This window comes from Acytostelium subglobosum, assembly GCF_000787575.1.
Source record: "Acytostelium subglobosum LB1 DNA, scaffold: scaffold2, whole genome shotgun sequence".
NCBI lineage: Eukaryota > Evosea > Eumycetozoa > Acytosteliales > Acytosteliaceae > Acytostelium > Acytostelium subglobosum.
In genome coordinates, this window is record NW_012236530.1 from 1615060 (window position 1) to 1636528 (window position 21469).

Sequence of the window (21469 nt, forward strand, 5' to 3'; positions counted from 1 at the left end):
GCAAAGTGAAGTTTGTTTACAAAGTTGTTGATTCATTTTGAACATCAACTCATTCATCAGAGAGATAGAGATAGAAAGATGGACGAGAAGTATTGCGCTAGTTTAGTGTTGTCAGGTGTTGGCGATGCTATTGGATATAGAAATGGAAGATGGGAGTTCCAAACTGTATGTATCACTATCGATGACCTAATGATCGTTGATATCAGGTGACTAATCATTGAACCCTTGTGTGTTTGTGTCTGTTAACAGAACCCAAAGAAGATATGGGAGGAGTACCAAGAGATGGGAGGAATCGATTACATCAAGTAAGTAAAATTGTAATCGATTGATCATTGTTGTTGAGATCACTAACATATTCCTTTCTTCTCTTCTCTTCTCTCTTTTATTACAGAGTGGATAGTAAAGAATGGAGAGTATCTGATGACACTGGTAAGTTAGCAGCAAACAATGAATGATTCATCAAACCATAGAACTAACATGTTGTGTTGCAAAGTGATGCAGCTGGCAACTTCAATTGCCATCACTAGAGACAATGGCGATGACTTTGAAAAGACATGTCAAGAGATTACAACCGCCTATATCAGATGTTTGGAGGATATGGGAGTATGTTACATCAGTTTGCTTGATCACAAGTGATCAAAAAAGAGCTTACATTAACCTATGGTATGATCACAATGTAGGGCAGAGCACCTGGAAGACAGACACTAGAGTCCCTGGCACATTTCACACCAGGAATGAAGAAGCAATTGTTAAAGTGGGATGAACTTCCATACGCACCAGCAGTAAGTTACTCAATGCTCAAGATATACACACTTTGTCTAATTACTTCATTTTGTAGGGAGGTGGATGTGGAGCAGCAATGAGATCAAGCTGCATTGGACTTAAGTACTGGTCCCCTGATGCGATTGGAGACTTGATCAGATACTCGATTGAAAGTGGCAGGATCACCCACAACCATCCAGTTGGATTCCTAGGAGCAATGGTGGCAGCTTTGTTCACATCTTACGCCATTCAACAGGTGCCACCTCGTCAATGGGGTACCAAGCTCATGAATGAGGCTTTGCCCCTGGCCAAGCAGTACATTGAGGAGACGAGGAAAGAGCCAAACAGGACATGGGAGAACTATGAGAAGGGTTGGAACTACTTTGTCAACGCGTGGACCTCATACCTGGAGCTGAGAAAGATTCCATTCGGCGAACAGACCACCACAGAGAGCAACTACCCAGAGTTCCCAGAGGAATACAACTACATGGACAGAGATAAGTTCTACCACAGTCTTTCATTTGATGGATGGGGAGGATCCAGTGGACACGACTCTGTTCTTATATCCTACGATGCACTGTTAGGTGCTGGCAGCTCGTGGAAGGAGATGATCGAGAGATCAGCGATCCATGGCGGAGATAATGACAGCACTGGCGCAATCGGTTGTGCCTGGTGGGGTGCACTGTATGGTTTCACTGGCGTGCCAGACATCAACTACCAACATTTGGAGTATCGCCGTGAGCTCTACGCTCTGGCCAAGGCTTTGCTTGCACAGAGAAAGTAAACTATTGTGTTGTTGTTGTTGTAGTTATTGTAATAAACAGGTGTTAGCATTCTCCTGGACAAGCTTGTCATAAATTTATTGATCATTCGTTGACTTTAGAGGCTTGTTGTTGTATGGTTGGTGGCAGCCAATGTTGGCGAGGTTGAGTGAAGCGCTATTGCTTGGACCAATTGCGGCGCATAGTCATGAAGACGTTTGGCAAATTGTTGTAGGATTGTTAGTTCGCTGTTGATGCTGTTGGAAGAGGAGTTTGTTGTGACAATGTCCGCCTTGATTTGAGCGATAGCTTGCTTCTTGGCATTGTCGATTGGCGACAGATTGTTGTTTGAATCGGGATTGGCTTGGTCATTGCGGTTCCAGTAGAGTAGAGTTTGTGCCTGATAGTTGTACAAAAGTGGAACGTCGATAAAGACATCTGTTGCTGCGCCAACCTTTGCTGTATGGTCTTGACGCTCGTGGTATCGTAGTATTAGCTGAACTAAGTTCCTCTCCTTGTGATGTCGGAAGGACTCGCGATGGGAGCTCCTTGGCGTTGGTGAACTGAAGCTGAGATCAAAGAGATATTTGTTCTCATGGTGACCTCTCAATATCTTGAGAATCTCCAGGAGGACTGGAGGAGGCACAGTGAACAACTGCAAGAAGTTGGTGTACGTCTGACTTCTGAAAGAAGAGGCGCCAGTCTTCTTTTTGAAGTATATTGCCAGTGCATCAAACTCAATCTTGGACAATACTGAGCTAGTGTTTGGTTCTATAGATGATAAGGCACAAGTGTAAGCGAGTTGATTATCAAGTGGACCAACATTGGTACATACTGTTTGCCACCTCTAGCTCCAGGGACGAGTAGTCCTTGATGTGAATCTGGAAGATGTTGGTCTCGGTTGTAAACTTGATGCTACTTGATCCAAGATAGACCTCCCTAAACTCTCCAGTCTTGATTATAGTCTTGAAATAGTTGACAGAGTAGATGCACACTAGGAAGTGAAGTATCTTTTGCAACGCTGATCGGAACTGCTTCATTGGTACCAACCACGAAGAGCGGTTGCCTTGTATGTTGATGTCCAACGCTGGAACATTGAGCTTGTATTCCATAATTGATTGGAAGCTTGGGATCTGTGTGAGCTTTGGTCTCATCAATTGCTGTGAGGAGTATGGTGACATTGAGTAGAAGCACGAGAAGTACGAATCCTCAACGATGCAATGATCGTTGGATACAAATCTTATTTCAATGCCATAGCTAACGAATGGTTGGTTGGTGTAAGTAATCTGGACTTGTCCTCACAATGGCAGACGACTTACCAGTTCTTGTAGGTCATTCGAATGAGGTTTGATGATCTTGGAATGATGGCAATGTCAAGTGGAAGGAACTGTGGGACGTTGGGCGAGACAGCGTGAAGCCGCAGGGCAAACACTATCTCGTATGATATGGATATGGAGTGAAGCAGTGCGCCAATGTTTAGAGTGTCGTTCAGCTCCTTCTCAAAGAAGGGCAACATTGGATTGATAAACGGTTGATAGTCAACGACCATTCGATTCGTTGTCTTGTTGGTATATATTCTGATGATTGACTTGCACTGTTTGGTCGTTTGTCAGCAATGAAAGAGAGAGTCCACGTCCTCGTCTATAAACATACGTTTGAGTAATGGTTCAGATTAATGAACTCAATATCTGTTGGTTTGATGTGGATGATTTGGAAGAGGTCTTGGTAGAGTTGTGATGTGCGCAATTGTTTGATTAGTTGTGATGCCATGTACACTATCCTATTGGCTGATCCAAAGTCGTTCTTGAAAGCTGTCAACCAATCGGTAGACTAAGTATGATCATGTATGAATGAATGTTAATGACTGGAACTTTGGTATGCTGGCAACAACATCAACATCAACAACATACAGTGCTATATATGAAACTCCAACGTCCATCACTATAGGACAGATGTTGGTTTGTCGTACTCTGGAGATCGGCCAGATATGATTGCTCAGTGAATTCGACGGCACAGTGACGGTCATCGGGGAATGTGATGGTCATCTGATTGGTTTGGATAACAGCGTCCTGTGGTTGATACAGGAATGTGATACGGTCCTCGTGGATTGTGTGTGATTGATGTCCCATGTACTGCACCACACTGTCAATGTTGATCTGCAGTCTGCACAGAGTGATCACCTGCTTCAACAATGAGTTGACCCTAGTCTTGAACTGTGGGCCACTGCAAGTTGTGCCACAATCGCACTCCTTGATCAAATTGATCAGGTCCTGGTTCTCAATCTTCTTGATCGATTCGCATGATAGTATAGATGATGATGGTGTTTGTCTGGGTGTGGATGGCGTTAGGGTTTGATCGTCATGAGAGGGCAGGTTACAATGGGTATAACATACTTGCAACATATCAAATAAAAGGTGGGCATGAATGTGCTCTGATTGATTGTGATGACTAGATAATAGAGGTCCTTGTACTTGGGGAAGCGTATACAAATGTAGTTTGGTTCAGTGAACAAACTGCATGCCAGTGGTATCTTGTAGAAGCTCTCCATCTTCATGAATACTGTGGCCTCCTTGAAGCATGTGAGCAATGACTACATAAATATGGGATGATGGTGTAAGTAAGTGATTGAATGATGTTGGAAAGTAATGATGACTGATACTACTAACCTTTAGCTTGAATATATTGACAATGGAAACAATGGGTCTTTGATTGTTTGGATCCACTGTGTTCAGTTTGGCCTCGTATGGCGCCATTGATTCGGTTGATGGTGATGCAGGACATGGCATGATCTGATACTTTCCAGTCTGGAAATTGACAGTGATGTCTAGGAAACTGGAATCATACAGTCGAATGCGCAATACAGTCGGTATGGCATCGTTGTCCTGTTGCTGTTGCTGACAATGTGTACCCAACTGCTGATGGTTATGTATCATCTTGAACTCATTCAACTGGAATGACTTGGTCGATGTCAACAATGGTGCATTGTTACTGCCACCCAGTAGTAATGGTGGCTGCTGCTGCTGTTGTTGCTGTTGCTGTTGTTGCTGTTGCTGTTGCTGCTGCTGCTGTTGTTGTTGTAACTGTAGCTTGACCCTTGACTTGAAGTCCTCAAAGAGATGTGCATGTAGCACCTGCACTTTGAAATGTGAGTGTAGCTCAATGGTTCGCAATAATATGGTCTCAATGTTGAGTGATGACTGTTTGTAGAAGTAAGTATGAGTGAATGAGTGATCAGGAGTCCATTCCCAAGGAGAGTTTGATCACTTACAAGCTTGAAGAATGCTTCACTCTTTGCCACCAATAGAGGCGTATGTGAAATGTGTAGGTTGTGATTGTCATCAATCGATATCTTGAGGTTACTGTGCTTCTTGGCTGTTGATTGATTGATTGGTTAAACACTTCAAATTGGACATGTCTTTATGATGGACATGGTTTGAAACATAAACGTACCATCCATGCTGCCAACGGAATGTGCAATATCCTCTGATATCCAATAGAAAATGGACAGTGATTGGTCTTTAGCATTGACACATCGTATGTTGTTGCGAAAGGCTGTCTTCTTGAGTGACTCCATCTGTGATGATAACAAGTCAAGCTGTGATGATACCACAAGGTAGTCTAAACAAACAAACAAACATTATTGATTAGAGAGATGTGACGACTAGGATGTGGAAGATCGATCACTTACGAATGATACTATGTAGCTCAAACAATGGTTGCTTAGACTGCAACAGTCTGCTCTGGATTCGATCGGTGATCTGTTTCATCTTGGAGTCGTAGGCCACTCGGGTGGGGTCGTTGGGATCTTTGTCGCGCTGATCATGCATGCACAGACTAAAGTTTAGCAGTATCCAATTGTCCTTCTCATTGCCTCCGTCGATCGAGAGGAATGCCTCGTATTGATTCTTCACGACGATGTGTGCCTTGCCATTCTCCACACGAATCGGTTCAAACTCCTTTGGTATCGTACTAGTGAACAGTTTGTAGCATATCACATTGTTCAATCTATCATACACGCTTGACACCTGATTGATTGATAGTCTGGATGGTGGAATGACACTCTGATTGTTCAGATTGAATGATGTGTGAGTAGATGTTGATTGATTGATTGAATGAATGAATGAATGATCACAACATACACTAATGTTTGTTGGCATCCTCTGATATGTTCCAGAGGTGAGAACATCGACAGCAGTTGGTACATCGTATATTGGTGCTCGCGCATTGACCAAGTTATCCTTGGTCAGAATCAAAAGGTCTGCTGCATCCCTGAAATATGAATCCTCTTGGTTCAACTTCTGAATGATCTCCTGGTGATTGGAATGGCGAGTGATTGAATGAGTGAGTGATGAATGTTCAGTTGTACAGGATCTAGATATAGACACTACATTTGCACGAGTGAGTGTATCGATGGATGACCACTTGAGTAGCACTAGGAGTCGAACAAACTTCTCACGTGTCTGATCAAAGTACTCAATGAGTGCACGCTTCTTATCAACATCCTTTAATGATACTGATCGCTCAGATAATGCTATCAGTTGATTATATGATTCCTTAACCAATCTATGTATAACAATTGATAACTTTGCACACTGTTGTTGTTGGTGTGGATGCTGTGATAGTTGTTGTTGTTGATGTTGATGTTGTTGTGTTTGTAGTTGGAGTTGTAGTTGTTGATGCTGTTGCTGTAGTGGTGTAGTCGTCGTAGTAGTTGTAGTTCTTTGGAGTTGTTGTTGATGATGATGTTGATCACTGTTAGTGTTGTTCATTCTAGAAATGATTACACAATGTACTCTACATCACAATGATGATTGTATCTCTTTAATCTATAATGATAATACAACTACAAGTTGTGTTGTAGCCCTAAATGAATGATTGATTGAAACTTTCATTGAGTTCATTCAACACAACAAAGTTCATGACCACAGGTCTCACTTCACTTTTTTTCAAACGGTCACAAACAATCAAAAAAGTGATCAAAAGACAGGTAACGAATATTCTTGGCGCCACAGAATACAACAGATAAGACATATAATGATATTGTTGATAATGTAACTAACAAGGACACAAGGAGATATGATTGAGATAGATAGTTCCACGGAGAAAGAGTGGTGTTGAAAAACACCTTTGGTATGGTTGAGATATATATATACTCAACTACATAACAGTAGTATCAGAGGAGAGGAGAGTTTAAGCACGCTCACCACGGATTCTCTTGGCCAACTGGACGTCCTTGACCATGATCGTGACACGCTTGGCATGGATGGCACACAAGTTGGTGTCCTCGAACAGACCAACGAGGTAAGCCTCAGAGGCCTCTTGGAGGGCTGCAATGGCAGAGGCTTGGAAACGAAGATCGGTCTTGAACTCCTGGGCAATCTCACGGACGAGACGCTGGAATGGCAACTTCTTGATCAGCAACTCAGAGGTCTTCTGGTAGCGACGGATCTCACGAAGGGCGACGGTGCCTGGCTTGAAACGATGAGTCTTCTTCAGACCAGAGGTCGATGGGTACTTGGAGGCGGACTTCTGGGCCAAGTGCTTACGGGGGACCTTGGCTCCAGTGGATTTACGGGCGGTTTGCTTGGTTCTGGCCATTGTTGTTCAAAGAGTTGTTGTTGAGGGATAAGAGATAATAGTAGTGAATATGTCACTGTTATGTGTATGTGTATTGTGGAATGTGAATGAAATGAAAAAGTTGTGAGTTCAAATGAGAGGTGAAGAGTGGATGGAGAGCAAGTTGCTCATTCCAAGAAACCGTTACAAACAACAATGTGTTGGATCGTTATGTGTGGCGCCACATTTAAATTTGAAAATTTGAAAAAGTATCCAAACTGTTCAGTTGATGGATTATTCGACCTTTGGCTTTGGATTCAAATGTCCTGTGGCAATGAGGTATTCAACGGTCTGTTTGAATGTGTCATCCAGGTCGTAGTAGGGACGACCAATGCTGATGGGCGACACTGACTCAAAGCGATACTTGTGCAGAGCAGAGTTGGGTGTGATCGTAGACTGATCTATGCTGTGGTCTACAAAGTCATACTGTGGAAAGAGCTTCTGAACACGCTCCACCATGTCTGTGAACGTCATCACTGAGCTACAGACCATCTTGCGTTGGCGATCCATGTTGGTCGACGACTCTAGCACATGTAGATGAGTGTCGACGACGTCGCGAAGGTCAACCAAACCCACGTATCTGTTGTTGATGCTGCCACACAGTGACTTGGTGAATGTTGTGAGACTGGTGTTGATGTGCTTGGCAAGGCCACGACCAACGACAAACGAAGGGTTGACAAAGATCAGCTGGAAGTGTGATGGTGCAAACTCCATGGCAGCGCGCTCAGCCAGATACTTTGAGTACATGTAGGGGGTGGCAATGGTGGCCGACTCGTTCCAGTCCTCCTCGGTGTAGACATCTTTCTTCTTGGCCGAGTCGATGATGGCCGCCGTGGACGAGGTGATGATCACCTTTTTGATGCTCGGTGTTGCGGCGGCAGCCTCCAGCACACGCAGGTTTCCATTGATGGCGGGCTGAACAATGTCTCGCTGTGGATCTTCAGAGGTGTAGATGTATGGTGAGCCACAGTGCATGACATAGTCGACACCCTTGAATATGGTCAGGTAGTCGGCAGACTCTAGATCACCACCAGCAAAAGTTAGTAGAGTGTTGGCACCGGACAGCTCAGTCAAGTGTTGGTACTTTGCCTTGTTGGACAAGTCCCTAACAATGGCAATGACCCTGTAGCCCTTTAGCAACAGTTGTTCAATAATAGCACTGGCAATGTAACCAGTTGATCCTGTTACTACAATAGATTGTTGTTGTTGGCTTGTTGTTTCCATCATAATGAAGTAAGTAGATGTAGTAGTATTAATAAGAGTTGTAATAGTTTTGAAATTGAATGAGAAAGGAGATGTTTATGAAGATCACTAAAGTGCGAGGACTTTGATATTCATTGGGGAATGAATGGAAGAGTTATTTATAACTATAATGGGCATTCTATTTCGAATGTTGATGGGTCGTCGAACAGAGAGATGTGATGACTAATGATGTATGTATGTATGACATTGATTGAATGATTGAATGATTGGGATACATGTATGCCGACATAGTATACTACTTAAAGCTACTGAGTGGGGCTGTTGCTGTTCGTCTAAGTTGTGTGAATTGGGTGGAGTATTGACCGCCAGACGATGTTGTTGGTTGTAGTGTTGGCAACTGCTGTTGCTGCTGCAACGGCTGACATGTCACTGGTACTCCCATGCCCATGTTCATAATGTTGATTCTAGAATGAGTATACAGAGTGAGTATGTGATACTTGTGGCAACCACCATTGACAGCAACATACCTATTCTGATTGTTCTCCTTGTCCAATGAGGATGAGGCACCGTTCATTCTCTCCAACAACTGTTGTTCCTTCATTAAGACCATTTGCTCCCTTTGAGACACTTGTAGTTCTCTGGCTGCCACCTGCTTCTCCTTCTCAACGATGGCCCTCTCCTTTACCTTGAGCTCCTCCTCCATTGTCTTTAGATTCTGATAACTATTATTGGTGCGACGTGAGATAATGAGATGGTTAGATGACATGGTCATAGTAATGTACAAAGTGTATACTACTTACTAGTTGTTCAACTTCTTCTCACGTAGACGTTGGGCGATTGGAGCATAGGAGAACAACTCCTCAACGTTTGGTCTTTTGTGCATGTCGACACGCATCATTAGTGAGATGACATTGGACAGGTCGGCCGAGTAGTGCGATGGGATGGGCAGGTATCGACCATCCTTGATCTTGTCGTAGAGTTGGTTGTGGGTGGTAGCGTCGTAGAAGGGTGGACGGTGGGTGGCCATCTCGTAGACGAGACATCCGACCGACCAGACATCGGACTTGTCATTGTACTTGCCAAGGATCTGCTCCGGGCTCATGTAGTGGGGCGTGCCGACAAAGGTGTGGGCGTGCATCGAGTTGGTAAGGATCTTGGCCAGGCCAAAGTCTCCTAGCTTCACATTGCGACTCTCGTCCAGGAATAGGTTGCCAGGCTTGATGTCACGATGCAAGATGGTGCCATCCTTACGGTTGTGTATCTCGTGCAAAGCAGAGAGTATCTGGACCAATGTCCTCCATATTACTTCCTCATCAATAAAGATACTAATGTGATTGTGATGGATGAGGAGTGTTAGGTGATGTCCGATGCTAACATTGCTTGGTATCACATGACATACGATTCATTCTTGCACTTTGAGATGAGCTGGGAGAGGTCGCCACCGGTGCAGAACTCCATGATGATGTATATCTTTGAGGCATTCTTATCGATGATCCTATCATAGTAGCGAACGATGTTGGGATGCTTTAGCTTTTGCAAGATGTTCACTTCATTGACAAGAAGTTGCTTCTCCTTCTCCTTCATCTCTCCGTAGAATATCTCTTTCCACACCAATGTCTACAAATATGATGATGATGTTAGAGTTACTTGTCAACTTAACTAATATCCTTGATGATGATAATGATGATGATATATGACTTACTCTACCATCTTCCTTTCTTCTGATTTTCGACACTGATCCGAATGATCCCTTGCCAAGGTGTCCAAGTACTTCGTAAGCATCCATCTCTAACTGACTCTACACAACAACACAACAACAACAATATAATATAATAATATATGTACACACAATATCCAAACAGAGAGCAATGAATGATTATTTCAATTGATGTCTCTAGTGAACATGAGATAATGTTGTGTTTGAGTTAGAGAGGGAACTGTTCAGTTGTATTCTAACGGAAATGCTCTGGTTCAAATTTGAATGAATTTTAAAGAAGTTCGCAAGAAACGAAACAAATGTATTGTTTTAATTTTTGAATGCATGTGGTTGGTGGAGCACTCGTGTGATTGTCAGAGGATACTTTGACAGATACCTAGACATCTTTCAAGGGTCTCGTCATCGCGCATACACACAAGAGGATACACCATGTCGCTAAAGTATGTTATCATACATCAATCCTAAACAGGAAGCAATGAATCAATGCATCTGAATGTCCTAACATCATCTTCATCATCATTATAGGTTACACTCAACAGGAGTCGTTTTGGGCTACAGAAGGTTAGTAATCAATCAAAGCAGAATGGATTATTAGGATAGGTTAAGATGATAGGATTGGAGTTATGACAGATGATTGATTGGATTGATGATCGAGCGATATACTACATGAACAAAGAATGATTGGAATGATTGTGAGATAATACAGACAAAGTACTTACAAATGGATGAATCACATGATACAATAGATCGCAGGCCACTCAATACCCAAACATTTCTTTGGTCAAGATTGAGGGAGTCAACACTCGCACTGATTCTCGCTTCTACCTCGGCAAGCGTGTCTGTCTCGCTCGTCGTGTCAAGAAGACCCCAAAGAACCCACAAGGATACAAGATCATCTGGGGAAAGGTCAGCAAGTCACACGGAAGCAGCGGTGTCGTTCAGGCCCGTTTCCCACGCAACTTGCCACCAAAGGCCATGGGTGCCAAGGTTAGAGTTATGTTGTTCCCATCCTCTATTTAAACAGCCACACCACTGCAGTGTATAGAGAGCGCAGCAACAGGACACAAATGTAAATGACCGACAAATAAACTTTGTTGTCACGTAGGTTCCTCTTAATCATCAATCAATCAATCAATCTCAAGATTTATATAACAGCAACAACAATGGATGCAAACAACTACAGAGAGTCATCGCGATGGACTAGTTGACAGATCATATGGATTTACCTTATATTGGCTTAAAGAGCAAAGATAGCAGTGTTTAGGAGTGAGTACTTGATTGAATCAAATGAATGAGCCATGGATTATACAAAAGGATGGTATCGGATATTGATTGTTACTTATTTATTTTATATTGTGTAATCTCTACATCATGAGAGGGCTCAACTGGTCTACACTATATTGTTGGATCGGCTGGAATGGAAGACTTGTTGTCCCATCCTACGATCACTTCCTTAAGTGTGAACTCGGCAATCTTGTTTCCCTCATTTTGGTCCAAGGACATCCGATCATAAACCTGATCATTTCACCAATCACCGCCGATCATTGAATAATCATGGCAGAGATAAACAATGAAGATGACAACAACAACACAACATCCACAGGTCAGTTGCCTTGGATAATCACTCGCATCATATCAACGGCATGGAGCTCACATCTGCTGCTTCAAACAAAACAGTACTGCTCATTGGAATGGAATGTGTCACTTGCACTCATCTCCAAGTCGATGTTCAAGTTCATCTCAACAAAGATGCTCACAGAGGTCATCTTGGTTGAGCGTCCCAAGTTCGTTGCTCCAAATCAAGAGATATTTGTCCTGGACTACGTTGAAGCGTTGCGACACATCACCAATGAGTACTGTGTGATCAAGACACCAAGCAAACTCGTCATCGAGGCATTGCTTTGACAGGATGTGTGACATGCATCGTAAGGCCGTCTCCGATCCACAGTGTGCTGCTGTCACAACCAAATACTTGAGCACATTCATTGAGCATCACCAACCTCACCATCCATGGCAAGGCAGAATACAATAACAACCTCATCCTATTCCCATCGCTGTCCACGCTTAGACTGTCCTTGTCACAGCAGAGGAGGCGTGATGGTGAGAGTTTTGTGAGTGATGAGCTGCCACATTCAACACTCCGATCTCTCAAGAAGCTTCACTTAGATGCTTGCCATCAACGAGTCCTTGCCAATATCCCAGATGGCCTTCATCTCTCACTCGAAAGAATCATCGATGACACTGGATGTCTCAATGCTACGACTGGAGCAAGGGTGAAGGTCATATGGACATGATCACAAAGTTGTTCTTTAATCAAAGATGCCAACGTATCTCGATCGAGGCAATGAAGAGGATGCCCCGTCTCAAACATGTGCATGGCGACCTCCATGGGGATGATTCCTGGACCTCTGTGCCAAAGGTTGTGAACATGATCAATGCATTTCCTGGACCCGAGACGTTCACTCTGCAAATGTATAAGCTCAAGACATCAGGAATCAGCACATTACATCATTGGCATCTTTGAGAAGAAATGGATCACAACAATGAGGCTAGAGGTGGTGTTTAGCAATATCTATTCATTGGCATTTTTGGAGAAGGAGTTGAAAGAGTTTATTCCCTTGTACTTGGAGGTGACGATCGTCAAGAGAACGAGATCAAAGAATCCTGGATACTATCATGATCAACACCTCGATGTCATCCTTCGACACACGACGAAGAGCAAGCGAGACAGCCAACTGTCATGCACAATCTCTCAAAGTGAACATCAATCACCTGACCAATCATCTGACAGCTCTTTGGATCAATCAGACGACAACTCTTGGAACCAATCGGATGAAGACTCTGAAGAACCAGATGACTCTGACACACATTGAACCACCTACCTCCACTATATTATAATTAAATAAATATTCTAATATATTTATTGTCTCTAGAGACATGATTATTCAATACTTTAATTAATTAATTAATTAAAATTCATCTTTGCATCTATAATTTCACAAACACTGAACCATGACAAACAAAGACGACAATTACAACAACAACCACAACAGCAAGACAACAGCCACAGTTCAGCTTCCTTGGATAATCATCACTCGCATCATATCAACAGCATGGAGCTCACATCTGATGCTGCCAACAACTGAGCACTGCTCATTGGAATGGAATGTGTCGCTTGAACTCATCTCCAAGTCGATGTTCAAGTTCGTCTCGAGAAAGATGTTCACCGAGGTCATCCTACAAGAGCGAACCGTCTTTCGTGTAAATGGAGACATGTACCTCAAAGTGGTGGACTACGTGGAAGCGCTTCAACACATCATCAACTCACACTGCGTGATCAAGACACTCGTCATTGAGGGCCATGGCTTTGACATGTTGTGTGACATGCATCGCAACACCATCACCTATTCAAAATGTGCTCCTGACACCAAGTACTTGAAGACATTCATTGAGAGCATCACCAACCTCACCATCCATGGCAAGGCATACTTAAACAACAACCTTATCCTGTTTCCATCTCTGACCACTCTCAGACTGTCATTTCAACAAGAATTTGATATTGTGAGTATGGTGAGTGATGAACTGCCACTCTCAACGCTCCAATCACTCAAGAAGCTCGACTTGATGATCTGCCATCAACGTGTGTTGGCCAACCTCCCAGATGGCCTGCATCTCACACTCGATATTGTCATCGATGACACAGACGGCAGTCTCAATCCAAACATCATGTCATTGAAGCGATACTATGGAGCCAGAGATGTCAGCCATATGAACATGATCACCAAGTTGTACATCGATGAGAGATCCTATGGCATCTCATTCGATTCAATGAAAAGGATGTCACATCTAAAACATGTGCGTGTCGATCTCTCAGGACGATCGGTGGACTACCGTGCCAAAGGTTGTGGACATGATCAATGCATGTCGTGGACTGGAGATGTTCACTCTTGATATAAGAACGGTCGAGAGTTCAACACAATTCATCATTGGCATCTTTGAGAAAACATGGCTCACATCAATAAAGATCGTTGTATCGTTTGACAATGTCTTTACACTGGCATTGTTGGAGAAGGAGATCAAAAAGAGGATTCCATTGTCCTTGGAAATGACGAAGGTCAAGAGAACGAGATCAAAGAGGTTATTCTGCCATGATCAGAATCTGGCTGTCACTTCGACACAAGTCATCCAATGTCTCGAAGTAAACAAGTCCGATCAATGGGTTCACCCACCAAAATCGATTCATGATCAACCAAGATGCAAAAAAAAGGAGCTAATTACCTTCATTTGAGAGAAAAGACACAATTATTAACGAGTAATATATAGTTATATATACTACATGGATATAGAGATAATAGACTCCATATTGATACATTATGGAGAGTGACGAGTTTGATCGAGTCTGCGATACTATAGAGTCAAAGCTAGAGACACGAGAGTCACCTTCACATCTACTACAACGTGGTGTAATAAAGAGTAATAACAACAACAACACAAGATGATAATGATGCTGAATGACGAGGAGGTGTAAGAGAGGAGAGATATTCAATGAATGAATGAATGAATGAATGAATGAATGAATGATTATCATTACTAACACTATGTTCACTTACTTTGCAGCATCACTTAGAGTATCACCATCAATACATGAAAGACAGAGCAAGATAAAGTTCAAGAAGACTAGTCACCAGCTGGATCAGAAGCTGACCAACAGACCTGATGTTAACAGATTGGTAGAGTCCAACATTCTTGTCAGTCCATCCAAAGATGTTGCGCCATCATTACAATCAAAGAAGAAGTCATTGCAGTTCCAGTATACTGCATCTCAGCTCAATCAGAAGTTGGACAACAGACCATCACATCACACATTGGTCGATTCAAGCATCATAAAGAGTATGTCATAACCTCAACTCACTCTCGTCATATTAACAATGGTCAATCCTAGATGTCGACAATCAATCTGAACATGTATCAATATCATCATCTGGTGAGCATTCATTCTTGATGACAGGATCAGGACCTACAGACAGCTTCCATGACATGGCCACTCTGTTGGAGGAGAAGTTGGTCAATCGCAGTGATCGTGAACACTTGCTACAGAATAATATTATCAAGAGTGTGGACATTGCTCCTTCGATACAGGCAGCTCAGAGTGCACTGTCACTCAAGCTCCAGCATATGGCCATCGATAGCAAGTTGGAGAAGCGACCATTCCAAAGGCAATTGATCGAGAGCAATATCATCAGGAGCGATAGTACACAGCGAGTCATCGTTGACAATAGCAAGTTGGATCAAAAGTTAAACAACAGGCCGACACAAGACGAGTTGATCAATCACAATATCTTAAAGGGTACATAACATAACACAACATGGATGTCAATTGATACAACATATGCATGGACACTGACACTCCCTCATCGGTGAACATGTAGACCATCTTTCAAACATTCAAGACAGGAGACAGATGCTAAAGTTTGAACAAACTAAACAGAGACTCAATGCAAAGGTCGTGAGTAGGCCTAGTAAGGACTCACTACTCGAGAGCAACATACTTTATAGAGACGATTATGATGACAAACACAACATTGATCAAGACGCAGAGAGCGATCAAGACAACAACATTGAGAACAATGATCAGGATAAGCAGGCGAGCAACGAGACCAGGAGGAATAGGTTGAATGACCTATTCAACAAAAGGCCAACAAAGAGTGACCTAATCGAGAATCATATCCTTCTGCAATCGAGAGAGGACGTGGATTCAAGAGAGGTGGATGATGAAGAGTTCCATGGTAACGACGATGACGACGACGACGAGGATGTTGAGGAGCTTGTTATACGAGATGATCCAGATGCTGTTGTTGTTTGGTCAGACGACGAGGAGGTAGACGATGAAGATGATGATCAATGCGAATGATCACTAGATCAATCAGACATGGATAGATCTAAATCTAACTGTAAATACAACGCAATATATTATTATTTTTGTAACTTGCAAGCTAGCTATGTTTGGCAAGCTTTACACCTTGCTTGGACATTTCAATGAGCTTCAGGGATCGTAGAGTCAGTAGACATTGGTCACCTGACAGTCCGACCACCTTTAGTCCCATTGCAGTCATCTGTTGCTTCGTCAGGATATGTCTGGCATGTGACCGTTCCTTATAGTACGCCACCAGTTTCTCGTATATCTTATTGCAATCTTCCAGTTTGCACCTTCCTCTAATTGATTCGCTAACACTGTTGAACTCCTTCTCCGATCTAGATGTATGTACATTGTTAGGAATTATTGAATAGTGTTATTATTATTATTATTACTTACATGTATCCAGTTTGTTTCTGTGTAATCTCTGTTGTGGACTTTTGTTCATTTGTTGACTCTGGATTATTATTATTATTATTATTACAATCGGACTTTGATTGAAGTCCTTGATGTTCCTTATTCTTGTTGATCATTGTTGTTGTTGTCATTGAACTCAGTTCTGGATAGTATGGTGATCTCCAGTGTGTCTTGTATCCATTGAGTTTGGACAACATGTTTTGGTCTTCAATCAATTCGTTGTTTGCCAGTGATGCACTATTACCAACAGTCGGATTGGATCGTTGTAATTGCTGTATCATTGATCTGTTTGCCATAAGGACATCAGCAAACTGTACGAAATCCCTCTTCTGTTTGTGTATCCATTCGATGTCCTTGACCATGCAATCCAGCTCATCCTGCATTGCTCTGATCCTATTGGTGAGTTTGATAGGATTGATCACAGCACCATACTGATCAAAGAAGTCCAAGTTGATCTTTTGTTGTACATGACTCAGATCACCATCGGCTAATGTGAACTGTTCATTTAGAGAGTACGTGAGTGAGTGAGTAAGTGAGTGTCAATAACATGAAACTGTTCAATCAATCAATCACAATACATACATATTGTTTCAATTGATTGATTGGAGCATTGATATCTGGTGTACTATAAAGTCCTTCCTCTTCTTCTTCCATGGTAATAGATTGATAGATTGATATAGATATTGACTGATGATTACACTGTAAGTCTAATGACACTCTTGTTCAGTTCTCGTACCCATTCATTAGTGTAATTTGGCGCCTTTTTTTGAAACCACAAGTTCGTTAGATGTGAACTCCATGCCGTTGATATGATGCGAGTGATGATGATCCAAGGCAGTTGACATTTAGCCATGATGCTGTTGTTGATTCTCCTTAGACACAAATATCAAAATGAATGACCATGATTGAGGAGACTGACTTTGCCTCAAACACTTCAAATGACATGTATTGTTCTTCAATATAACAACAAGAAAAGTGTGGATGTTTGATTCTGTTGCACAAATGACTCTGGATCTGTTGCTACAAACAACTAAGCAATGCTCATTGGAATGGAATGTGTCACTTGCACTCATCTCCAAGTCGATGTTCAAGTTCATCTCTACAAAGATGTTCACAGAGGTCATCTTTGTTGAGCAAAGCACTTTTGTTGTGGACTACGTGGAAGCGTTTCATCACATCATCAACTCACATTGTGTGATCAAGACACCAAGCAAACTCGTCATTGAAGGTCATGGCTTTGACATGTTGTGTGACATGCATCGCAACGCCAACACGGCACACTCCCTCAATCTCTCCAGACTCTTGAACTTACACCAGATCGCAGTGGACCGGTCGAAGAATTCGCCCAAATTAAGCTCAATGAGAGAACTACAAGCAAAGTGCCTGTATTACCGTGCTACCCGATGACCTTACTCATCTCTCGCTCTCAAGAATGAAACATCTTCAGTATGCACCAGAGAGAGTGGGACAAGTTCGAATTCAAACCACTATGGTTGAAGCAGCGTCTCTACTAGGAAAGCCTTCTCACGCTCACATTGGCAAACTGTCCTTTGATGTTAATCACGTTGGTCTGGCTCGAGATCCTGCGGCTATGAACAAAGTGCACATTCAACTTGTCAAATGTTCGTTGGACTCCACGCTCAACGTGACCAGATATTCGTCATGCTTCAGAAGGTGCGTATCATCCAAAGCCCAATGGTTCCGGGTGGACGAGAGATTTGCAATGGTGTGCCTATTGCTGAATGGAATAACCAGTTTCCAATGCGTGACCTACAAATAAATGTACATACATGGATTGGGTGATTGATGGGTCGTTGTTTTGATTGGTATATATCGATGATATATATTTATTTATTTATTTTAAATTTATCCTGGGAAGTTTGCTTCCTGCGGACAAGGGCCAGTGGACATTGAGATGTCACTTCGAGATTCTGGACAGTAGAAGAAACTTTTTGTATTATTAATATATGCATAAAAAAAAAGGATTTAATTTAATTTATTGATATTTGACCTAGTTGGGAACCTATCTCTGGGATGGGTTTGTTGTATCGAAGGAAGAACTTGAATACTTGTTGATTGTAGTGGACTGGGATCTTTTGTCTTGATCTCTTGATCCCAACAACCTGGATAGTCAATGGAAGTGTTGCCATCAAAGATTCATATACCTCCAAGTCATGATGGGTTTTGAATACCAGCTTGATGGATCCGAGTCTGGTTCGCTCAAGTATGCAAACGACAAAGTCTGCTGCCATTTTCATTGATTGTGGGTGTGAGTTTGACCACAGAGCAAAGGCCTCGATGTTGGGGCAGGCATTAATGATGTCGACCGCTTCCTTGATCGGCATTATACTCCATCCAAGAGAAACAACCAAATGCTTGAGTTTGGGCATTGATTGGAGAGTCTCAATCGGAATGGGACCACAATAATTCAGACGCAACATGGAGATCATCTGTGGCATTAGATCCATATTGCTTGTTTGGAGGATGACGTTTGGATTGAGATTGATGTGTCGGGTGTTTTCTTCACCTATTTGGTCGACAGAGAGATGAAGGCCGTCTGGGAGGTTGGAGACAACCTGTGGGTTGCAGCTCTTAATGCGCAACCTCTTTAGATTCTGGAGTGAGAGCTGTGGCAACTCTCGAAACACCCAAACATTATTTGAATCCCAGGTTCTGCTTGTACCTTTTTGCTCCAACCTCAGGTTGGTCAGAGATGGAAACAGGACCAATTGGCTGAGATCTATTCGGCCAATGACAATGAGATTGGTGATGCCTCCAAAGAAAGTCTGTGTGCTGGCGGTGCCACTTGACTCGCACAGATCTTTAAAGATATGTTTATCAACGATGAGCTTGCTTGGTGACTTGATCACACAGAAAGGATTGGCAATGTGTTGTCCCATGTCAAATGGCACCCATGTGTCTTTGGTCGAGTAGACCTCTGTGAACAGGCAAGTGGAGACAAATTTGAACATGTCCTTGGAGACAAGTGCCAGTGAGAGGTTCCAATCGTAGTAGTAGTGTTCACAACTTAGTCTAACGAGATGTGATCTCCATGCTCTTGACAAAATGTTGCGAATGATGATCAGAGGCAGTGACGGAAGAGAGAATGAACGATCGACCAGGGATTGATTGACAGAGTCTGCTGTTGAGTGTCGGCATGTGTCTGGTGTCCGTTCGAGATAGTCATGTCTGTCTCTGTTTAACCCTCAAGGCGCGAACTATTCGAGTTTTGATATGTATTTTGGGGAAGGTATGATTAAATGATTGATTGATCTAATCAAATAACGTTATTGTAATGGCGCGTGTAATAATGTAACATGTCAAGTCTATTGTCATTCTACTTGTGGTGGTGGGAGTGTGTTTGGACTACTTCTGTGAGAGATAACCACACCACAATTCAACAGTACCGACATGATTGTTTGTTGGTGATCAATCAGAAACAATCAACAGATACACCAACTAATATAATAATTGATATCTACATTGAATAAACTATCCTTTGAATATTTTATTATGTCACTAACAAAGAGTAAACATGGAACTACTGAAGATGAATGTGATGTATATAGTGATGAAGAAGAAGAGATGGCCGTCAGCATTAGTGCGGCGCCTAGTATCCATGATGAGGCCAACCAGAATGGTAATTTATTACATCAAAATGATTGATTTTGGAGTATTGTTTATTAATTCAAACAATGATTTGTTGTAGATCCTGATATTGAACGATACAATAGGATGTTAAAAGTTGAGTTGTTGGCAGAGGCAAAGAAACATAAGAAGAAAGTATCAAGTAGTCTAACTAAAGAAGCAATCAAGGCAATTCTACTCGATGATCAGCCCGATATTTCTTTGAAAGAATGGACTGACCAAAAGCCCAGGTTGGGTCGGGGGCGATACCATGTTGAAGAGGTGAATCATCGAGGAGCATACACCAATTTGCAGGTGTTCGAACAATTCTTTGACCACGAGATAGTCCAACTCATTGTCGACCAAACCAATATTTATATTCATCAAATGGGCAGAGAGGAGCAGTTGGAGAAATTGTTCTTTGGACATCCAATCAACAAAATGATAATATTCAAAATGTTTGCTGCGGTCATCACAATGGGAGTTGTTGAAATACCTAAGTATGAGGACTATTGGGAGGATGGTGATTGTTTCCTTCCATCAGTGGCAAGAATTATGACCAGAGACCAGTTCCGTTTCTTAGTAACAAACCTTCACTTTGCCGACAACTATAAGTTTGATCCAACGAACCGTCTATACAAGATAGACCCAATCATCTCATTGTTAAATCGCAGATATCAAGGATTATGGTCATTGGGGGCGAAGTACTCAATAGATGAAGCAATAATCCCGACCAAGAACAAAGCACATGGATTGAGACAATATATCAAGAACAAGCCTGATAAATGGGGAATCAAGCTTTGGAAACTGGTGGATCAACATGGATACTTGTTCAAGTTCTCAATTTACCAAGGTAGAAGAGGAGTGGCTGAAGCATCAACCTACCCTCATGGTGAGTCGGTTGTTAGGGAGATGTTGGAGGGCATTGATGCAAACCACTGGCGCGAGCTGTACATTGACAATTACTTCACAACGATTGGTCTACTTGAGTATCTCAATTCAATACAAATCAATTGTTGTTGTGGAACAATCAGATTGGATAGGAAGACCATCCCTGCTCACCTTCAGACTGTCAAATTGCGWCATAAGATGGATCACAATTATCTTACCAAGGTTGGCACCCCGATCACTCTACTCAGGATCAAGGACTCTCSAATATTTGGTTTGATCAGCAACTTCCACTCACCAACCAGTTTGGTACCATACAATTCTGTTTCAGAAATGAGATCATCATCGACCTTAGAGCCACATGAAGTGCCAGAGGCCCTTGCAGACTATCGYCAAAACATGGGCAATGTTGACCAGAATGATGAGATGATAAAGTCCCATGCTTGGATTCATAAATCAAGGAGATGGTATATGTCAATATTTTGGTACCTGTTGGAAGCGACCATTGTAAATCTTGGCGATTTAAAAGCGTTATCAAGGTTGTAACAAACGATAGATCAGTTC

General features: G+C 42.4%; 12 protein-coding genes across 12 annotated transcripts; 6 read left to right on the forward strand and 6 right to left on the reverse strand.

Moving 5' to 3' along the window:
• Positions 1-78: 78 nt before the first annotated feature.
• SAMD00019534_014270 (hypothetical protein) lies at positions 79-1546 on the forward strand (the record flags this gene model as incomplete). The annotated part of the gene is made up of 6 exons (XM_012903394.1): positions 79-165; positions 250-305; positions 392-429; positions 494-603; positions 681-782; positions 839-1546. The coding sequence occupies 6 exons, from the start codon at positions 79-81 to the stop codon at positions 1544-1546; spliced, it is 1101 nt and encodes a 366-aa protein (XP_012758848.1).
• A 95-nt stretch (positions 1547-1641) lies between these two features.
• Positions 1642-6292, reverse strand: SAMD00019534_014280 (hypothetical protein; the record flags this gene model as incomplete). The annotated part of the gene is made up of 11 exons (XM_012903395.1): positions 1642-2294; positions 2359-2780; positions 2843-3117; positions 3177-3353; positions 3434-3851; positions 3917-4113; positions 4190-4720; positions 4792-4895; positions 4974-5141; positions 5212-5584; positions 5663-6292. 11 exons carry the CDS (start codon positions 6290-6292, stop codon positions 1642-1644), a joined length of 3948 nt encoding a protein of 1315 aa, XP_012758849.1.
• Positions 6293-6713: 421 nt separating this feature from the next.
• SAMD00019534_014290 (hypothetical protein) lies at positions 6714-7127 on the reverse strand (the record flags this gene model as incomplete). The annotated part of the gene is made up of 1 exon (XM_012903396.1): positions 6714-7127. A coding segment is annotated over one exon (414 nt), but the record flags the coding sequence as incomplete, so codon positions are not given.
• A 249-nt stretch (positions 7128-7376) lies between these two features.
• SAMD00019534_014300 (hypothetical protein) lies at positions 7377-8366 on the reverse strand (the record flags this gene model as incomplete). Its single annotated transcript, XM_012903397.1, has 1 exon — positions 7377-8366. A coding segment is annotated over one exon (990 nt), but the record flags the coding sequence as incomplete, so codon positions are not given.
• Positions 8367-8637: 271 nt separating this feature from the next.
• Positions 8638-10128, reverse strand: SAMD00019534_014310 (hypothetical protein; the record flags this gene model as incomplete). The annotated part of the gene is made up of 5 exons (XM_012903398.1): positions 8638-8806; positions 8870-9064; positions 9143-9667; positions 9742-9959; positions 10045-10128. 5 exons carry the CDS (start codon positions 10126-10128, stop codon positions 8638-8640), a joined length of 1191 nt encoding a protein of 396 aa, XP_012758852.1.
• Positions 10129-10488: 360 nt separating this feature from the next.
• Positions 10489-11079, forward strand: SAMD00019534_014320 (hypothetical protein; the record flags this gene model as incomplete). Its single annotated transcript, XM_012903399.1, has 3 exons — positions 10489-10499; positions 10585-10620; positions 10806-11079. The coding sequence occupies 3 exons, from the start codon at positions 10489-10491 to the stop codon at positions 11077-11079; spliced, it is 321 nt and encodes a 106-aa protein (XP_012758853.1).
• Positions 11080-11613: 534 nt separating this feature from the next.
• SAMD00019534_014330 (hypothetical protein) lies at positions 11614-11964 on the forward strand (the record flags this gene model as incomplete). The annotated part of the gene is made up of 1 exon (XM_012903400.1): positions 11614-11964. One exon carries the CDS (start codon positions 11614-11616, stop codon positions 11962-11964), a length of 351 nt encoding a protein of 116 aa, XP_012758854.1.
• Positions 11965-13071: 1107 nt separating this feature from the next.
• SAMD00019534_014340 (hypothetical protein) lies at positions 13072-14010 on the forward strand (the record flags this gene model as incomplete). Its single annotated transcript, XM_012903401.1, has 1 exon — positions 13072-14010. The coding sequence occupies one exon, from the start codon at positions 13072-13074 to the stop codon at positions 14008-14010; it is 939 nt and encodes a 312-aa protein (XP_012758855.1).
• A 422-nt stretch (positions 14011-14432) lies between these two features.
• SAMD00019534_014350 (hypothetical protein) lies at positions 14433-15967 on the forward strand (the record flags this gene model as incomplete). Its single annotated transcript, XM_012903402.1, has 4 exons — positions 14433-14532; positions 14677-14949; positions 15002-15406; positions 15489-15967. Coding segments are annotated over 4 exons (1257 nt in total), but the record flags the coding sequence as incomplete, so codon positions are not given.
• An 85-nt stretch (positions 15968-16052) lies between these two features.
• On the reverse strand, positions 16053-17044 carry SAMD00019534_014360 (hypothetical protein; the record flags this gene model as incomplete). Its single annotated transcript, XM_012903403.1, has 3 exons — positions 16053-16311; positions 16373-16887; positions 16973-17044. The coding sequence occupies 3 exons, from the start codon at positions 17042-17044 to the stop codon at positions 16053-16055; spliced, it is 846 nt and encodes a 281-aa protein (XP_012758857.1).
• A 348-nt stretch (positions 17045-17392) lies between these two features.
• Positions 17393-17904, forward strand: SAMD00019534_014370 (hypothetical protein; the record flags this gene model as incomplete). The annotated part of the gene is made up of 2 exons (XM_012903404.1): positions 17393-17775; positions 17838-17904. 2 exons carry the CDS (start codon positions 17393-17395, stop codon positions 17902-17904), a joined length of 450 nt encoding a protein of 149 aa, XP_012758858.1.
• Positions 17905-18381: 477 nt separating this feature from the next.
• SAMD00019534_014380 (hypothetical protein) lies at positions 18382-19362 on the reverse strand (the record flags this gene model as incomplete). The annotated part of the gene is made up of 1 exon (XM_012903405.1): positions 18382-19362. The coding sequence occupies one exon, from the start codon at positions 19360-19362 to the stop codon at positions 18382-18384; it is 981 nt and encodes a 326-aa protein (XP_012758859.1).
• Positions 19363-21469: the final 2107 nt, after the last annotated feature.